General features: G+C 44.0%; 1 protein-coding gene across 3 annotated transcripts in view; it reads left to right on the top strand.

Moving 5' to 3' along the window:
- The first annotated feature begins 1,319 nt into the window (after window positions 1-1,319).
- Window positions 1,320-20,496, top strand: part of MACROD2 (mono-ADP ribosylhydrolase 2) — an 853,439-nt gene continuing 834,262 nt past the window's right edge. For 2 of the 3 annotated variants that reach the window (XM_066546231.1, XM_066546230.1), the window contains exons 1-2: window positions 1,320-1,530; window positions 5,431-5,547. In XM_066546231.1, coding sequence (XP_066402328.1) covers window positions 1,485-1,530; window positions 5,431-5,547 — 163 coding nt within the window. In that variant the 5' untranslated portion in view covers window positions 1,320-1,484. The remainder of the gene's footprint in view (window positions 1,531-5,430; window positions 5,548-20,496) is intronic. The other variant, XM_066546232.1, reaches the window with a different exon arrangement.

Here is a 20,496-nt window from a genome sequence, read left to right as displayed (position 1 = left end):
CCTGCTCTAGATCAAGCACCTGCTGCGCTCCAGGTCTAAATCCATTCATTGCATAGGGAAGGGACTTTCCCTCCATGGGGGCACAAGTGAAGCTAAGAGTGTCTCTAAGTTGTAGGGAAGCTTATTTATTTGTTTATTTAGTTCATGGAAGTTGGTGTGAAGGAGAAAATTACTCTTGTTACAGAGAAGGCTGAGTGGCACGGGGGCCAAGGTCCCTTCCTAGAGCCTTGATCCAGGTGGCTCTTGGCCTCTGCTGCAGCCACCGTGATTTTCACAGTAGGTGGGACTAAGGGCTGGGGGCGTGGTGTGGGGATCCCAGGAGTCACAGAGTCTCAGAATCAGGCTGGAAACGACCTTCGAAATCAACGAGTTCAACCTTTGAGTGAAGACCAGATCGTCAAATACAGTATGGCACCGAGTGACATGTCCAGTCTTTTCCTAAACACCTCCAGGGGTGGTAACTCCCCCACCTCTCTGGGAAGCCCATTCCAATATCTAATCACAATTTCTGTGAAGAAATTCCTCCCAATGTCCAACCTGAACCTCCCTGGCCCAGCTAAACACTATGGTTACATGGGACCACACGTCCGCAGCCTTCTTTCAGGGAGTTCCAGAGAGTGCTAAGGCCACCTCTGAGTCTCCTTTTCTCCAGGCTGACCACCCCCAGCTCCCTCAGCTGCTCCTCACAGGACTCGTGCTGCAGACCCTACACCCGCTCTCTTGCCCTTCTCCGCACACACCAGCTCAGCCCCGTTCTCGGAACCTCAGCCCGGCATCTCCAGCTCCAGCCCTGTTTTTACACCGCCGGGGCCGTTTCCTGCGTCCCGGACGCTCCACGGGCGCCGTGGGCCCGCGGGAGGCGCTGGCGTGCGGGCGAGCCGGGCCAGGCTCAGGCCCGGGCCCCGGCGCTGTCGCCCGGCAACAGCCCCGCCGCCCCGGGCACAGCCCGGTACCGCCGCAACCCGGAAGCAGAGGGGCGGAGGAGGCGGGCGAGGGGCGGCGGCAGGGCGGGACGGCACCGGGGTGTCCGCCCGCTCCCTCCCTCCCTGTCGCCCCGCGGGGGCTCCGAGCGCCAGCGCCGCGCAGAGCACGCAGTGTCGCACCCAAGCACCCGCCACGCCGTGTCCCCGCACCACACACTCCCCCAGATCCTGTCGAGCCGGCGGCACCGCGCTCAGGCTCCTCCTGGTCGGTGCGGGAGGAGGAGGAGGAGGAGGTGGCTGCTGAGCGGCGGCTGCCGGAGCCAACGGGCGGCGGGGAGCGGGGCGGGCGCTGCGGGGGTGTCGGGGTAGAGCGAGGCGTGACCCGGCTGACGGGCACCGTGCGGCGGGCGCGGAGCCGGACTCGGACCCGGCGGGATCAGCGGCACCAGCGGCGGCGCGGGGCGTCGGTATCGCTCGGCTCTGGCTCTGGCGCGGCGTCTCCTCCACCCCCTCGTGAGCCTGGGGAACCTGCAGCTCAAAGCCGCCGCCAGCCACACCACCATGTACTCCGGCAACAAGCGGAAAAAGCTGTGGCGGGAGGAGAAAGGTATTATCGCCCTTGCCGGTGGCCGGGCCCGCTTCTCCCGCCTTTAAGCCCACGTTGAGCCGGGAGGGAGCGAGGGAAGGGAGGGACGTGGTCCCGGTGCCTTCAGAGCTGCCGCCGCCGCACCGGGGGGTGTCCGGCAGCGCTTGCCGCCGGCCGCGGCTGAGGGGACGGGGTGGGGAAGGGGGAACTCCGTGTTCTCTGCCTTCGTCCTGGGCTCTCCTGGCCGAACCAGCCTTCATGGCAGCCCGGGCGTGCGGGAATTGGGGACGTTCCCCTCACACCTCGGCGTATCCGTGAGGAGCGGAGCCCCGGGGCGGAGGGAGGGCGGTAAACAAGCCCTCTCCGGAGGGCTGCCCGCCCCCAAGTCACCTTGTGGGAGTGTTTCAGGCCGAAAAGTTGGGCACATGCTCTCGAAACGTGCTTTTTCTGCTTTCAGTGGGTTTGTTTTCTGAGGGGAAGCGTGGTTTATTGGGATCATTGGTGTAATCAGTTTGGATTCTAGCGTCGTTCAGCCGGGGCGAAATGTTTGGGGTATGGGAGTCTCCGAGCACCCCTACGTCCCATCTTTTCAACTATTTATTTATATTCTAAGGACCCCGACCTGTGTATTCTCAGTTTATAAAGCCCCTAAGCCAAACTCCAGAGCATGAAAACTGTGGGCCAAGCATTTGATGCATTGTTTTGTTTGAACTTTGTATTGATCCGAGGAGACCAATGTAAAAATTAAGAAAAAAATTCACGGAGTCTAAGTGCGACGTTTATATCTGTGAGGAGGAAAGCTTCTTGCTTGGTGTGTTCCAAATAATGTAGTAATAGATGAGGAGAGGAAGAAATACCTATGAGAGGGTCATATTTTAAGTTCTCTTTTTTCCATCCATCACTCTGGTGACTCTGTTTCAAGCTAAGAGGGCTGAAGACCGGTTTAGTGAACAGGATTCAAGTGCACGTTTCTAAGGAAAAATTGTTAAAACAGAAATGAACTTATTTTTCTGTAGTGTAGTTGCACCTGTCAAACTCCTCTCAAATGAAGTGAGTCTTTTTCTTTCAAGCCGTCTTACAATCCATGTTCCTGTAGTAAAGGTGAGGCAACAAATTTCTACCTGGCAGAAGTTTCTGTTTTCAGTGAAGAAAGTACAGTTAAATTGTCTCAAGCATTGTTTATGTGTGGCCAATTACAACCGACTTTTCCCTCAATGCTGTATGTTCCACCTTTGAAACATACAAAGGGCAGATGGGGGAAAGTTACTGGTAGGCTCCTAGTGAATGTTATTACTACTCCCACTTGTCTATTGCAGCTCTGTTGCTGTCTGTGTGAATTCATAGCCTGGCAGGTGAACTCCAGTCATTAGTAAGGAGGGTCTGGAAACTGGACCTGCTGTGGCACACTTTTGGTGTCTCAGCCTGTGATGAGGATGGTGGTCTCCATCAGCATGGGGATGTTACTGAAGGCAAATTAGTGCTGCTGAATGTTTTCCATCCAGGATGCATTTTTGAGTGCTAGCTGGCCACAGCTCCATGTCTTTTTGCCCAGTGAGAACGAAGAGCATTTGCCAGTCTTCTGCTCCAGTAACTGTTCCAGCACCATGCCGATGTTGGCCCCGAGTACTTTGAGTGAGGAGGGCAGAAAAAGCTTCTCTCTTCATTGCTGGCATTGCCCTTCAGTTTTTAGCCCTGTAGGACTGCTCTTATCAAGTACCTCATTTACTAGAGAGGAAAACTACAGAAGCCCAGCTGCTTCCTTGCTTCTTACCCAAATCAAGTCTTGTCAGGTCTGCCTTCACCTTTCACAAGCACCCCTGAACGCCTGCAAAGCTGGCTGTGCTCACTGGCTCTGTTCTTCCTATGAAGCTCTGAGTGCAGTTGCAGTTGCTCTCAGCCTTTTATATTCTGAAGCTCTTCTTAAAATGAAAAAAGCACTGATTTCTAAATTTGAGTTCAAACCCACTGACAATACGCTTGCTTTTCTTAATTACTTTCTTGGTAATTAAGGCTTGGTCCACGTCCTCTCAGGGGAGATCTTACATGAGGACAGCTGAAACGGAGCAGGAGCAGGAGTGGAGGTGATTTCAGAGCCTCAGACACAGGACTGGGCTGCCTGCAAACTTCCCAAGTTTCTGCCACAGGCAGAAAACTGTGCTTGCAGTGAAGGCTGTTGGGAGCATCCTTGGGGAGATTTTTAAGACTCAATTTAAGTTCTTGCTGCTGACTCACAACAGCAAACTTTTGTAAAACCTTCCCAGAGAGAAAAACTTGTGTTTTGAAGGCACAGGAGTGGCTCTGTCACCTCTTCAGCAAAAGGCACCTAGACTGGCTAGATTTGTTTGTCAGTCCCTCAAAACTGACATGCTCTGCCCACCTGGAGGAATTCCAGTGTGCAGGTCACATACTTGGAGTTTCCTATGCCTGGAGCTTGGGATGGGCACCCAGCTATGCAGAATGGTGACCCTCATCAGTCAGTTCTCATGGCAGGTGTAAATATCCCACTGAGGTACCAGGCTGAATAAGGAGAGAGAAATGCTTTTGTCAACTGAAGAAATCGGTAATACTGTCAAAAAATACCAAAATGAACTTATTTTGTTAAGGAAGGCTGTGCTCAAAACTTGCCTTATTAGACTGTGCTGACTGCAGCCTACATAATTAAGAAATTTTATTTTAAAGAAACACAAAAGAACCCCAAACCAGACCCCAGTGATGTTCTTTCTTGATTTTTTTTAAAGATTTGATTTGAGAATTATTTCCATGTTCATCTTTTGCTGCTTCTACTTGGGATGAAAATGTTCTTTTTATGTCTGCCTAGTCCTTTATGTAAAATGCAAATAATGTAGGTCTAGCCTTTCCTCACACCCCTAAAAGTTCTCCAGTCGTTGAAGAGCATCTATTGCTAATTAACATATCAAGAAAAACTGTTAGTGTGATTAAAGTAGCACAGTGCTACTGGTAAAAACAGACTGAGACATTTGAGTAGAGTATGGGTGTCGTGATGTTCTCTACTGTTCTTTTTTTTTTCCCCCTCTTCTTTTGGGAGGGAAAAGTTCTTCATCTTGTGCTGAGCTTGATGAGGTAGGGAGGGAAAAGGGGATGTGACTGCAAAAATGAGCTGAACTGCTGGGGTTGCTTGCAGTTTTGGGTCATTGGGATGGCTTTTTTTTTTTTCTCTGTAAAAGTCCATTTATAGCACGATCTGAAGAAGAGTAAAGTTGGCAGTTGCTGTCATACTTGTGCGATGTTTGAGGCTTTACTTTTCACTAAACATCTGAAAAAAGAGTTGGTGACATTCTCAGTGGAAAACAAGACCAACTGTCCATATGTATTTTAGTGTGGTAACCAGGTGTGTCCTATTAATATTCAAATGAAAATCTCCAAACCTAAACTTGCCTTTTTTACCACCCCAGACACCTAGCGATTGACAAAACATTTTTCTGTAGCTCTGATCTCTTTTGTTATGTAGTAGCATTTTTTAAATTTCCCATCATGCTCCCTGCCTTTACTTGAACTTTGGTTCTTTTAGTTCTGGTTTACAAATGCAAAACCTACAGAACAGACTTTCATACCTGAAAGAACTCCCCATAAAACAACAACTCCCTACTAAAGTTGCTGTTCTCTGATACAGGAATTAAAGTGGCAGGAAGAAGCAGCACAGTGGTGATGTGGGGAGGAAGCCTGGACAGCCCAGAGTGTGGGGAAGAGGTTTTAACTTAACTGGGATAGCCAGAAACAGGGGTGTGCAGTGGTACAGATGCACCATGGTCAGCTCCTGTTGTAACTCACTGCATCACTCTTGCTCGGTCCCCTCAAGGGGCATTTCATTCATCAAGGGCAGTGCACTGGTCACTGTGGCTCGTCTGCAACAATGTATGAAAGCTGGCAAAACTATATTTTATTTCTCTTTCCCCTGAACAGAGCGTTTGCTGAAGATGACCTTGGAAGAAAGACGCAAAGAGTACTTGGGGGATTATGTGGAGTTAAAAACTATTCCAACGTGGATGGAAGATTTAAAAAGTAAGAGCGAAAGTGATGGTAAGTGAAGTGGGGGAGTCTTAAAATATAGAGCACTCTGTTTTCTCAGTCTGAAGTTACTTCTAGGAAGGACAAGACTTAGAACCTGTGTTTTGAACAGTGATAGCCTAAAATTGGGACGGGGTGAGAAAACCCCAACAAGATTTCATAAAGCCTCACTGCTGTCCCAGAAGTCTGCTGGTATCCCCAGATGGAGTCACTAACCCTTAAATGTGTGAAAGAGATCTTCTCTGCATGAGTCTTACTTTGCAGGTACTCCAGCAGTCAGCCATGCCTAAATTTACTGAGCATAATGATATGGGGAATCTGCGCAAAACAATGCTGCAGGTGACCCAAAAGCACAGGGTAAGTGTGCAAGTTGAGTTATTTTCTAAGAATCCAGAAGCTGGAGAAGATGGGGCCTCCCTTACATTTGGTCCTGCCTGCTTTCTTGGGCTGAGGAACATCAGTCTGGCCAGGATTAACTCCACTTTCCTTAGCACGTGCAGCATTATCATGGTTGTGATCACCAGTAGAGTTGTCTAAATACTTGCAGTGAGAAGTAACCAAAAATGTGAATCCTATTTGCTTACAGACTTCTCTGCTCTGCAAATAATTCTGTTACAGTGCCTTGTTCTTTGTCTAGTTCCTTTTCATTCACACAGGGGTATGGAGGAATAGGGATGGCTTCTGAGCTAGTTTCGTTCTCCTCTTCTGTTTTTTTTTTTGCTGTGTCTTGCTATCCTACTTGACTGAAATCTGTGTTTTTTGAAGAAGTATCTAACTATGAGATCTGAAGTGCTTCCTGCCTCTGCAGATTTAGGACTAATTTTCTGACCCTTTTGTTATCATTAAAGAGGTGAAGAGGTGTGTAGAGTAACCTCATGGCTCAGGTGAACATGGTTTTTATGGTGATAGTCCAGGTGCAATGAGGCCTGGAGCTGATCAGCTGTTTTTAAACTGGCAGGCTGTAACACTTATTTTAGCACAATCTGAAGGAGCTCACAGATTTTTCAGATGTCCTTGTCAAAAGCAGCTATTACCATTGTCTATTCCTAAAAGCATCTGGAATAATTTTCGAAGTGAAAATATGTCAAGAGATTGCTGAGTTCTTCAGCCCTGCTGAGTAGCTGTATTACATCAGTACCCATAGACCTCTTTTCTCCCATTTGAGTAGGTCATTTATATCTTGCAACATCAGAAAGCCTCTCCATCTAGTAAACAAGGGCTGCATAAAAATATAAAAGAGTACCTGACTTCTTGCAAGTTGATTTTGGAGGCCTGTGGTAGGTGGGAATATACAGTATGGCATGTGGTTTAACTGGAAGACTCTTTATCCCACCTAGCCAAAACTATGTTTTTTTTTTTTCCAGCTACTCTCAGATTCTCTCTAAAGCACTGAAATTCACAGATGTTGCATTACTTGGGCTGCTGAAAGTGACAAGGTGTGGATTTACGTTGTGATTGCTGTTACACTTCAGAGAAGCAAAATGTCAGTTTCTAATATGTGGGTATTGAATCATGGCAGTGGTGAATTTATTTCTTTGTAGCTGCTCTTGCATTCTTTCTGTTAGTACCCAGTACACTGCAAAAAATGCTGGAAGGCAAAAGTTGTGCTGGAACACTTCTCAGCTAGTTGAAAGTTTTGTTACAGTGTACGTTCAGGAGAAAATATCCATAGACACTCTTTTTCTTTGATGTATTTGCTGTAAGTAAGCCATGTGTGATAGTGAACTTCTGGAAGGTTGGGCTGCTGAAAAGCTTCCACATTCCAACTGATTAGGACAATTAAAAGAAATATGTGTATATTAATGTGACTGTTACTGCATTTGTTTCCAACTTTATTTCTCTTAAATGTTGACCCTGTTCTGAAGATATCAAGTGTGTCTAAAAGCTGTCTTTTTGAGCTGAATTACAGAAAAAACTAGAATTTTAATCTTATTGCTGATGAGAACTTTTGCTCTGTTTGATGGGACATACAGAGGGCAACGGGTGCAGCCTGAATGAGATTCTGGAGAGAGCAAGTGAAGCCCCAGGTGTGATGGAATTGGTGATGATCTGACAAAACCATGTTCAAGTTCTGATATTTCCTCCAGGGGAAAGGTGGCTGCTTGCACTGACAAATGGAAGGAGTCTGAAGGAGGGTGGTGGTGAAAATAAAACCTTCTGTGTATTTGTCAAGCCAAAACAAAAACTGATGGGGAATTTGGAAAAAATTCTTTACAATTTACTCCCAATACCATATACAGTAAAAAAAAATGACAGATTGATTTGTAAAGCATAGAGTGGCTGTTCAGGGAGAGTGATGAAGAGAAATCAAGGAAACAACCAAGAACAAATCAAGTGAAGCACGCACAATCAATCAGCTGCTGGAGTAAGAAGCTGTAGGAGAAGGGCAGAGCATCTGAGCTGGCAGCCATCCCCATGGACACTCAGTACTCAACTGGTGTTCAGTACTGCACAAGTTTTTGTACTGGCTGTTAGGAAAAATTGTGCGTACGATGTAAAACCTTCACAGTGCCCCTTTTAAAATGGGAATGACTCACTGGAGGGTGTTGGGGAGTTCCAGTTAGGCATACATTTTTGTTATGTGTAAGTCTAATGGCAGATTATTAAAGTCTGTATGCAGAATGATGCAAACTGGAGTTACCTAAGAGGTTCATATTGGGAAGGAACCAATCTCACTGCCAGGGCACTTCCTGGGTGCTCTTAACTGGCAAATTGGAAGAACATACCTTAGTTTGTGGAAGAAAGTTTTTCCCTACCCCTCTTCTACCTTTTGACAGAAGTTGTGTTCAGAACTAAATTCTGAAGAAAACCAGCAAAACTTGGTGGCAGTTCAGTGTTTTGGTGAGGATGGAGGTCTCTTTAATAGAGCAACATAACAGAGGGATGCACATCCATGTAAAGGCTCCTGAGGAGTAAAGTTACTGAATAGTGAATGGCAGCTGGCAAGGTCTTTGTCTCTTTGTAGCAGCAAAGCTACTAAAAATAATTGAAAGTTCAAAGAGGCAGTATCTTTTAAAATGCTCTAAAAAAACCACATCAACTATGTTTTTTGCAGGTGTCCTCATACGGACACGACTAGCCATAAGAAATGAGGTTGGTGTATGTTGGCATGGAATTTGGTCAATGTTTGTGTTAAGTCTTGGTTTTGGGAAGAGGGTGGCACAGTGTGGAATGCAAAGACTAAGTTTGGTGCCCACTTTTCTGCACTAAGGGAAGCAATCTGATGTGGGCATGTTCCTTTCCAGAAGGGCTGTGCTGTCAGCAGCCCTGATTTTTGGTGTACTGCTTGCCAGGCTGCACAGGTGGATCTCAGAGATCACGTGTTGCAGCAGTGGAAGGAAAAGGGACACTTAGTGACAAATGGCCCTCTCTAATGTCAAGAGGGGATGGTAGGTAGACAAAACTTGTGTTCTTGAAGCGGTCCTGTAAATATAAGCTTTCTCTGATTTAACTGTTTATTACGGAAAGGAGGAGTTGCCCACTTTGGAAACAAAGAATGAACTTTCCGTAGAGGGCTGGATAGTGTGAATATACTGGTATTGTTCTCCCCACTTGTTATCCTTCAGACAGATCAAAAGCACACACATCTCATCTGTTTTCTCATGTGTTTTGAAACAGAGTGTCTTCCTGACAACATGTGAATAATGAACTTGTTTTCTGAAGTTTTGGATTTTATATCCCTGTGTTTCAATGCTATTTATTACATACCACTTTGTTAGGCACTGGAGCTTATGTTTCCCAGTGAATTAAATGCCACCATGTAGACTAACAACTGGAGTGTATTTTGAAGTTAAATACATGTATTAGCTTTTTGTTGGGTACACACTAATTCCTGAAGATATCTTTACTCTGCAGTGGTGAATTTGAGAGATGACTTCTGAAAACTTTTCTGGAAAGCTTTTTTAAAAATTAAGGTCTTGGGAATTTTGTTGTCATTGAGCTTTTGTGCATCACTGGTAGAAAAATATTTTGTTGTATTAATTGGGTAATTCAGAAAATGGAATAAGTGATATTGTTTAACTCCAGGCAGCTGCTGTGAGGACTCTTACAGCCCTGGAATTCATTGGTAAGACAGTGATGCCAAGAAAACAGCAAATTCAGGTGGTGGTTTAAAGATCTTTGTTAGTGGTAAGAACTGCTTTTCATAGGATGAAGTTAAAATGGAATGACATGATAACTGAGTTTATTTTTATTTAAGGTTAAATGACACAAAAGGTCTGCAGTAATTTTAAACAAGTCTTGAAATATATTTAGATGTTTTGGCAGTCTCTGAATCTTTTTAATCTGCTATTTTTAAAGAAAATTATATGGCTCAAACTATTCAAATTAATCTAACACTGAGGGTTTTATGTATAATCATAAGGTTCGGATTTAATAAAAGCATTGTTGTACTATCAATGTGTAGCTTTCTAAATATTCACAGTGGGTTGACACAAGATTACAGAGACAAAGCATGTAGATGAGCCAGTCCAAATGCTGCATGGTGAAAAGAAAATGTGTAGTAACACTGAGCTCTGGCCAGCATTTCTTGAGATGGGTAACTAACACAAGTAATTCTCCAGTATCTCCATGCAGCCCTGCTTGATGTGAATATCTGTCCTGCAGGAATTAGGAAACAAGGTGATGAGTACTAAACAGACTTTGGAAAGTGACACCACTACTAAGCTGCAGTGAAATTCAGCCAGACATCTACAAGTAAGAAATGGCATCTCTCAAAACCCTTCAATATTATCAGTGGCTTATACAAAAAAAGAAATTATGTTCAACTAGAACATTGAGATTGTTAGACCAGTTTGACAATCACAAGATCTGTCAGTAAGAGCTGTGTGAAGCCTGCGTGTTTCAAGACCATTCCCCCACCAAAAATCCAAGTCCATCAGCTTTCATTGTGATTTTTTTTTTCTTACAATGACTGTAACAACTTTCTTTATAACAGATTCTTAGCTGAGTGGCAAGGATGAAAGTAAATTGACACAGCTTTGTATAATTTTTGCTATTTTGCTCAAAAAAAAAAAAAGCTTTTGCTACTGAAACTCTTGATATGAGGAAGTTCAGAGTGCAGCAGTTTTTCTGCTGAGTGCACACAGAAAACAGCAATAACTTGTGTGCCACCATTCAGGGTCTCCTCTATTACCTGTGGCCCTGAATGTGAATTCCAGCTTTGCATAAACTCGTGCTTGTATTTGGTTTTGTCCTTACTTTTCATGTATTTGCATACCACTGTTACTCATGCTAAACATCTTATCACAGGCTCTCTTCAAGACAGGTGTGTTAAGGGTTAGAAAACTGTGTCTCTTAGATGCACATGGAGAGCACTGCTTATTAATTGCTGTGTATAATAGCTGGGGGAGCACCATGAAAAAACTAACTGTGGTTTCTGTGAATTGTGTGAGGATTATGGTAATGAAGTATTTGGAATACTTGTGAAATTAACTATGCTTTTTGTGGACATGGCTGAAAATGTATTTTCTCAGTTCTGTTCTCTGTCCATGTTATGTGCATATTAAGGAAGCAGCAAAGGAATTAGAGGGGTAAGACAGGCAAACCATGCTCCTAGTGTGTGCTGAAGGTGTCCAGGAGTCAGTGTGCCCATGGCATAATGTGGAGTAACTTCAAAGCTGAGTTGGTATTTGGCTGCAGCAGATATCCAAGGCTGCCAGGGCAGGAGGGTGAAACCAGAGCCCTGTGTGCTCTGCTTTGCTCAGGCTCTTGGCTGCCCTTTCAGGATGTGTCCTGAACAGATACAAAGCTGCAGAGTGGTGCAAATCCGACCATGTCATCTGGTGACCCCCCACACGCCCTTCTGGCTTTCCCAATCCATGCTTTAGCTATTGACTTCCTAAGACAGACTGGCACAGTACAGAAATGGGAATAACCCTTTGTCATGGTTTCACGTAGTTTGCTTTTTAGTTAAGGAAAAAAATCCATGAGCTACAGAAGTGATTCCCGGTAAGGACCTTGGCAGGTTCCTTTGGACCTGATGGAACCAATCAACTGGCTGGTTTTAAATATTGGCACCCTGTTAAATCACTTGAGAGATCTGAATATACCTCTGTGAAATGGCATTTAAAGATGAACAAGCCCCAGGAAAAACTCTGGCTTCTGGCCTTTGAACAGGTAACTGGATGCTGGCTGGGCTGGGCCAGGAGGAGAATGAGGAGATGCCTTAGTCTTGGGCTGAAATTCTCTTGTAAGACTATGGTGAAGATACAGCTGATACACCAGAGTTTGTTTTCATGGAATGCTTTGTGGGGGATGTAGCATTCTAGCCATAGCCATGAGCAGAAGCACCAGTGTTGAAGCAAGCTGTGATCTAATGAGGAGCTTGAACAGAGAGATGAGGAAACCTTGCCCCAGGGGTAGAAGAAGAAAACCTCTGTTCCCTGAGATAAAAGAAGAGAACTTTTTGTTTCTATACTAGAACAGCTCATCCTTAAAATTGCACCCCAATAAGCTGAGATGGCCATGGTGGTAGTTGTGGGAAGACTACCGAACAATGGGAGGGACTTCACAATTGCAGATTTCTGGGGAGCTGCTATTTGTGACAGTTAAAAACCACAAGAGAGCTGCTTCTTGTGGAAGAGTCTCCATGGCATGGCAGGAGAGACTCTTAAGTGAACTGAAGTAAGATTATTTTTTAAGTGGTAAACTGACTGAAAATAACAAGTTAGTCTCTTTATGTTGTCAGTAGAAAAAAAAAAAAGTGGGAGATGTGGTCTGAATGCTTATTCTGAATTCTTACTATTTCTTTTCTTTTGCTTCTGTTAATGAAATTTTCTTTATACCCTTTAAAGTTTTGAGCCTTCTTTGCTCTCCTCCTAATCCTTACCTTGCAGCAGAAAATGCACCCTTGCAGTGGGTGCACTGATGTTTGGCCAGCTCTAGATGCACTGCATTACTCGGTGCATTGGCCAGGAAACTCACACTGGTGAACCTAAACACTACACTCTTGAGGTGCAAGTTTACTTGAGCTTAAACTGAGCAATAATCTCTGTGTTTGTGTGTTTTTTTGCTCCTGGAGGTGAATTATCTCTAGTTAGTGATATCCCTGGTGTGAGTAGGTAAATCAGTGTGTTTATTGTAAGGGGTGGAGGGAAACTGCAGTAAACAAAAAGACTGAAGATGTATTCAGTTGACCTTGTAATTAATTCTCTGGTGAGCTTCATGTGAGTGACCTTTATAGGATGGGTTAGCTGCCAAAGAGATGTTGCATTAAAGTGGTTTTGGGAAAAACAAAAAAGTTTCTTGCTTTCAGCAAGTATGAGATGATTATTATTAAAAAGTCCAGGTCTGTTTACATAGATTAGGAACACGAAATCCAGTGTAGCTAATCCTCTCTCTAAGAAAGTAAATCACTTGTCTTTGATGTAATTAAGATGATGACTTCTCTTTAAGCTGCTGCTCTGTGACTTTTTTAACGAGGTAACTTCCATACAGCATTAAGCTTATACAAGTCCTGGATAGAATTATTATTTTTGTGGCTCTTCTGCATGCAGCTGAGAAAGCTCTCTTATCTGCAGTGTCAGACAGCTCCTTGAGGGGCAAAAGTTAACTATAAGAAAGAATGCTGCTCTCAACAACAAATTGATAAATTGGTGTCCTTATTGAGGCTCTGCAAGCTCTTGATGGGTTTTAGAGAGTGATAGTAGGTGGAGGTACAAAGGGAAGTTAGGTACATCTTTGCCAGAAAGAATAGTTTTAATGTTTAATTACTAGTGGCTGAATCTTGACCAGATGAATAACTTTCAAGCTTCTGTCCTGTGCAATATGAGCAACAATCCTTTTTTTGTAGCTGCTGAATGTCACTGCACTGAAGTTTTTGTACAGAGGTCCCTAAGGAAGTACTTAGTAGAGTTAGGAAGTCAAGATGATGCAGTGTGCTGTCAGCTGGCAGGCTCGGTCTGGGTGTGAGGGAGGACGGCTTTAGCAGCAGTGATGCTTTAACTTGGGATGTACTGTTCCTCAGAAACTGCTGAGAAAAATTGTAGGTTCCAGCTTGGAATATTTTGGTGGCTGACTTAAGTAAGTTAATTTCACATATCTTAAAAAGTAGCAGGTTATATATTTAGGCTTCTGTCTTTTCTTTGATTATTATTTTTTTCCATTCTTCTTTTTATATATCAAGTGTGAGCTTCTTTTGAGTGTGGGGGATTGCAGGATCAAACTCCCAGATTAATGTATTGCTCTACAAAGACCATTTCAGTAAGTTATCTAGCTTTTCTCAGCATGGTAGCTTGGCTAGTGCCCTAATCTATAATTTGTGATGGATTGTGGCATATGTCCTCACAGTCTTTTGCAGACAGATGTGAGCCAGTATGCCAGCCTGATTAGAAGCCATGTGCCTGTGATTAGGTTGAGGCCAAAACCAAGCTGTTAAATTGTACCCTTGGCATGGCTCACTTACATGGATCTGTTGCCTGACTCTGTGACTTTCAGATATTTTCAAATGCAGGGGGAAAAAGCTGATATCCTTCTGCAGAAGATGGAGCCCTCTTTTGATTAGACAGGTAGAGACAGGTATGGCTTGGTTTAATTTGATGTAGCTTAGATATGACAGGTATTTGTGAAGGTGCTGAACTATTGCCTCAACTAGGATTTGCTGCCTGGCTCTTCACATAACGAGTGATGGCACAGGGTAGCCCACCCAACTCTGGGTGTGGGAGGCTTGCAACAAGTTTGAAAACTAACCTCACACTAAAAGGAAGTAATGATACTGCTTTAACTCCCTTGATGGGGTTAGGGGATCACTGGTGCAGTTTAGGCTCTGTTTGGATCATTCTAACTAACTTTAATGTTATCTAACTATATTTGCTTCATGCACAGTTGAACACTTGATTACACATGTGTTAAAAACCTAGTCACTGGAAATAACATAAGCCTGGCTTCCCTTTTTTAATTCAGTATTCCCTTTTTTATTCTGATGCCCTTTTTTGATTCATTTCCACATGCTCAACATGAAGAAATGTCTCTTAAAAAGCCAGTGAGGGTCTGAATAATTGCATTGTAGAATCATAGGATTGTTAAGTTTGCAAAAGACCTCTAAGTTCATTGAGTCCAAGCATTAAATGTTAGTAGTTACTCTGTGAAGTAATACGTGGCTTTCTCCATATGAGGACATCTAGCTGATGTGTATTTGGAAAATGAGTTGAGAGAAAATTTCTCAGCCCTGTAGGAAGTGCTGCTTATTTTTTTTTTAATGCCCAGAAAATGCTCTTCTGTGCTGGAGAAAAGGCTTAACAATCCAGTAAAGGATGTTAAATTTGGATTTTGCACAGCTTTAAAAACCATTGAAATGAGATTGAGAAGTATTTTCTATTTCAGTGTACAGTGTGAGGGAGACGCATAGTGTCTGTGCACAGAGGTTGTCCTGAGACTTGCAGTCTATTGCATGTTGACTTGGCATGTTTGCAGAAATGTGTCACAACAGTCTTTACCAACATTTTCAGCTGGTTTTTCGGGATGGGATGCTATAGAATGCATATGTTGGACATATGCATGAGCATATGAAGCCTCTCAGCCTTCATGCTGATGTAGCCAATACATTTATTTCTGAGAGTGGAAGTAGTTCTCTGCAAGCACCTTTGCACTAGTAGCTTCCCTGGGAATGGGTCATAAAATGTAGTGTTGGAAAAGACTTCTCTAGAGTTTACCCAAAGGCTCCTGTCCAAAAGACACAGTCTTTTGCATCTCTAATGCAGAGTAGGTATGAAGAAAGTGTAGATATGAAGAAACTAGTTGCACCTCTGTCTTTCTTTAAAACATCTCCCTGTGTTATCCTGCCCTTTGCTTGTTCACAAAGGTTTGTTTGTGCAGTTATGGGCTTTTTTGATGATCTCCTTGATATGGCTGGTTAGACTGTAAAGGTGCTCCAAGTTCTGTGTTTTTCATTTGCTGCACAGGTGTGACTTGTAGTTGAAGTTCAGCCTGCACTGGATTTATTCCTGTGTGCTCAATGCAATCTTTTCTGTGTAAGGTACTCTACTGCTTGCCTACCCATGTATTGTGTGTTGCAGTGCTGTCCTTTGGTGGGATTTCCTAATGAATCTATATCCACTGAAAACAAACCCCAGACTTCATGTAGCTGTCACTGAGAGTATGGGTCAGTCATATTTAAAGAAAAAGTAGAGTTCCTTTCTGTTTTTTCCCATCTTTCTGCGTTCTCACCAGTGTTGTTATAGGGAAAGGAATTGTAAGTGTACTGCAAGTAACTAAATCCAGGAGAATAGGCGATGAACACAGACATTCTTATATTGACTTAAAGGCTTTGAGATTTGCTGTGTCTTTGATTTCTAGGTAGATATGTAAAAGAAGATAGAGCTAGATATTTCTGCTGACTGCTAGTGAGTTTGTAAATGCTTGAGAGTTTGTATTAAAGTCCATTTTTAAAGTCTGAATGAAGCAAGAATGACTTGCAACACAAATGAGTCGTGGTAGAGTTGTCTTCAAGTATTCGAAGTTCCTCTGTCCCTTGCTGTTTGGGTTGAACCTCCAGTGTTCTTCTCCAGTGTAGCAAATTACATGTGATATCTCACAGCTAGGGGAAAGAAAATGCTGCAAGGTAATATCCAAGCCTAATATCTCCATGTAAAAAGCATCACCTTTTGCACCTTGGTTTGAAAGACGTGTGTCTGCCAAGGAAGGTGGGAAACTCCCTTGGAATGGAGAATATTACCTCCTTCCATCCGAATTATTATAACTTTGAAATTATGGGGCTTTCACACAAAGATATGGGAGAAGGAATAATAGATCTTTACTAGAATAGGGATAGTATAGGATACTAGTACAGGGATAACAAGGCAAACAAACAACAACAGTGGCAGCAGAAGCACAAACCCAGTCCTGGCCTCTCTCGGCTGCAGCGCTTTCCCCCCGGGTGCAGTTCCAGGCCCGGCCAGCAGGGGCGCTGCTGGCTCACGGCCGGGCAGGGTGGGTGCGGTGATTCCCCTGCGCTCCTGCAGGGGGCGCTGCGGCGCGGGCTCGGCTGCGTCCCCGTCACGCAGCAATGGCGGGCGGGCTGGTGAAAGAGGTGGGAATAAAGTTTCCTTTACAAACTCCCAGGGCAGCCAGTCATGGTGTCCCTCCTGATAGTGAAATGAGCTCTAGCAGGAAACTTGGAAACAGCAAGCTGGAATGGCAGGGATGAGCAAAATTCTGGAATGGTAAAGGAGATGTGTCAGAAGCATTGCGGCTGTGGTGTCCCAGCAGGCCGGGGGTGTGTGGCTACAGTAGCAAAAAACTCAAGAGCATTGGCAGAGGGACAGCGGGGCTGGGCAGTAGCTGCCTGGCTCTTGAACACAGCCAGCAGAGGCTCCCTTAGAGGGTGAAGGGGCTCAGAGATCCCAGGATTTCCCCAAGGCATCTGGGCAGATGCTGAAGTGTCCTTTGTTTAGTGAGGTCAGCTGTTTATAAGGCCCCAGTGCAATGGCCACTCTTATGAGCAGAACTCTGCTCACGGTAGGAGAAGGCAGAAAACAGAACCCTGCAGTGGTAGCAGATTTTTCCCACAGTGACTGCAGGCTGTTTCCCTTCCCAATGCCAAGAGCAGAAGAGAAAGCTAGGAGCTGCACCCAACCCTTCCCCCAGCCCAAATCTTATGATACCTCTGCCCTTCCCACAGGAACCCCCAAGTAAAGAGAGGGAGTAGCCACCTGCACCCTTCCCCTGAGCTTGGCAGCTTATTTTGTCTTTCTCAAGAACCTGGTCATTTTTGTCTCCTAGCAACATACGGGCAAAAATTCCCTGAGAGAAAGAACAAAAGAAAAAATCCTAAACCCCAACCCTTACCTACCTGTCCCAATACTAGAAAACTGAAGTTGGTACTCCCACCTGGTAAGCTGTCACTCTATGTCAGGCAGAGAGGTTTTTGAATGATAATGCTGTGAAATATTTGCTGATGGTTCTGCACAAGTTTCATAGTTTTCTGGTAGTAACATTTTATTTCCAAGCTTTACTTCAAGTACTACAAAAGCCTGTAATACTCAACTAGAGAAGTCGTTGCTCGGCAATGGTGTAGAGAATGAAAAAAGCAGAAAATATTAAGCTGTCAGACAATTTATTCTATAAGTTAATGAATGAAAGTAATGAAGTTGTGGTTCCCCACTATAAACTTATTTTAATCCTCCTTGATGTTGTATGTGCTCACCAGTTTAAATGGGTTCTCACATTTTGGTAAGTAAAAGAGGTGCTGCTGAGGACTAAGTACCTGATTGGTCATGAAAAGTAATTTTTTCCAGACAGTTTATAAAGGTAAGTGGAGGAATGCTGCACTGTTGGTGGTATGTTTTGGATGAAGGCTCATAGTTACCCCAGGTGGTACTGGATCAGCTTGAGCACACCAGGAATAGTTGTATGAATGCTGTGATACCAGGAATAGTTGTATGAATGCTGTGATATTGCCAAAACACAGCTCTTGCAGTAAAGGGATCTGCTTTGTCTTGGGAGGAATCTAGTGAAGCAAAATTACCTGTAGTCCTGTAGTTTTATAGACAAGTATCAACATCCTCATGGGGCAATGAACAGTGATCTAAAGCAGTGTCATATGTTTGTGTCTCCATTTTTGAACTTCCATTGTTAATTATGAACTCTTTGTAGTAGAGGAAGGTTATAAAGTAGGAATTGAGTTGGAGGCAATGCAGTGTAGTTCTTGCCTCTGTGTGACCTTGGCTGACCATTTGATGGACTTCAGTAGAACTCAGGCTGCCATTCACTGAGAAGAATCTCTATTGAAGTTCTTGGTATCACTTGGAGTGAGGTACTGATAATCAGGCCTTGGGCAAGAACTTAGCAAAATACCATATCCAACAGCAGTTTTATTCCACGATATCATTACAAGGTCTGGAACACCTCTGAGGTGTTACAAAACCAACCAAACAAGAGAGGGTTTCTTCACACAGACAAAGCACATCTCCTTCTGAGTCACAGCTGAACCAGCAGCCTTTTCCATGGACCCTAAATCATGAAATCTCCAGCAAGCATAGCAACCAGAACAGCTGGATGCTGACTCTCCAAGTAAACACACAAATACCCAAGGGTCTCAGCCTACTTTTGTCTTTGCTGTCAATGTGCACGCTGCTGAAGTGAGAAGACTCTGATTTATGAATTGACAATTGCATGTCCCTGCAGATAAGGGTGCATCACAGATTAGAACTGGGAATGTATTCCTGTTCTTGTTCTCCTCATTTGTTGTTACTCCTTTCTCAAACTTTGTTATTTGGTACTTTAGCTTTCCATACCAAGTCTTCTCTCAGTTTACAAAAACTTCATAAAAAAGGCAGGCTCCCTCCTTTCCTTCTACCTCTTTCTCTCCCAGACTTCAAGGGTTTTTTTGCCTCTCAGCTTTGTTATTTTGGGGATTTAGAGAGCTGTGTGGGATAAACTGAGAAAAAGGTTGTTTAAGGACTATGCAAGACCTTGTAACACAAGAAGATTGCATTTTGCACGAGTGTTGTGTGGGTTGTTCAGAGGGACTGGCTGTTTTGATCAATTCTCATGGTATGCCACTCTGTCTGTAATGTGTAAATGTCTTCAATGGCCCCCGTTTAAATGTGGCTGAAAAGTCAAGGCTCACACTTAGAACCTTGTTTGAGGGCTGCTGTAGCCCTATCACCATGTTAAACCTGGCCTGAGCGACTGAGCTTGGGGCTTTTTGGTGAGTTATAGCCCCTCAGATGGGGGATATTTCATGCCTCCTGTAGAACCTTGAATAGGAGATACCATGACCTCCTGCCCTGGAAGATGGGGCAAAGTGTGACCTCAGGAGGTTGGTCAGTGGTGCAGAACTGGGAAGTGCAGTTCATGCACCAGATGAGCCACAAAGATGATTAAAACATCTCCTGTGCCTGGAGAGACTGAGAGAGCTGAAGTTTAAACTGAACAAGAGATACCCCAGGTGGGATCTGATCAGTGTTTATAAACACAGAGTGTAAAAGAGATCTCTCCAGACTCATCTCTGTGGTACACAGTGACGGGACAATGTCACTGACATATTTTATGAAAATCCTTTTGCTAGGATTTTTCTCCCGAGAAGCTGAGAAGCCTCAGAAATGAAATGTAAACAATAACTATCTGATGGCTATGGAATGTGGTCTTGAGATGGTTTACCAACAGGTGCATCTTAGATTGGTTGCATGTTAATTGTTTTTAATTAATGGCCAATGACAGCCAGCTGTGTTGGATTCTGAGTCTGCCCTGAGATTTTATTATTCATTCCTTTCTAGCTTTCTGATGTCTCCTTTCTCTTTCTTTAGTATAGTTTTAGTATAACATTTTAAATATAATATCATAAAATAATAAATCAGCCTTCTGAAACATGGAGTCAAGAGTCTCATCTCTTCCCTTGTTCTGGGGACCCTCAAAGGACACCACCACAGGACAAGAGGTAGAAGGCACAAATTGAAAGAGGAAATTCTTTCTGAGCATTAAAAAGCAAAGCTACACATATACTGTTAGGGTAGCTGAACACTGGAACTGGTTACTTGGAGAGGTTGTGGAATCTCTGTCTTTGGAGATACTTTAAATTCAGCTAAGAGAGGGTCCTGGACAACTTGCTCTGGGTGACTTGATCACTAGAGGTGCCGCCCAACCACATCCATTCTGTGATTCATGGTGTCTGTTTGCCTCCAGAGTTTGGTACTTGGCTGTCGTCCTCAGCTAATCCAATTATGCCACTTGGTAATTAGCTGAAACAGACCATATTGGCAGAGTGTGCAGCCAGGGAGAAGGTGTTGGTGTTCATCATCAAGTGCTTTTGACTTGCATGTTGTGTGCGTTTTTGGCTGGGTAGAAAGTGATTTGTCTGCAACAGATGTTTCTTCCTTGTGCTCAGGTTCTGATCTTGTTTAAGTCCAAGAAGCGATAGAGCAAATCTGTACTACAAATTTGAAGTAGTACAGTGCATCTGTGAGTGCTTTTCCCCTGGTGATGGAACATATGGAAATAATGCTTATCTTGATTTAGATAAGC

The sequence above is a fragment of the Molothrus aeneus genome, chromosome 3 (genome assembly GCF_037042795.1).
Source record: "Molothrus aeneus isolate 106 chromosome 3, BPBGC_Maene_1.0, whole genome shotgun sequence".
Taxonomy (NCBI): domain Eukaryota; kingdom Metazoa; phylum Chordata; class Aves; order Passeriformes; family Icteridae; genus Molothrus; species Molothrus aeneus.
The sequence above is the reverse complement of the archived record's forward strand: the minus strand, read 5'-3'. Positions and strand labels throughout refer to the sequence as shown.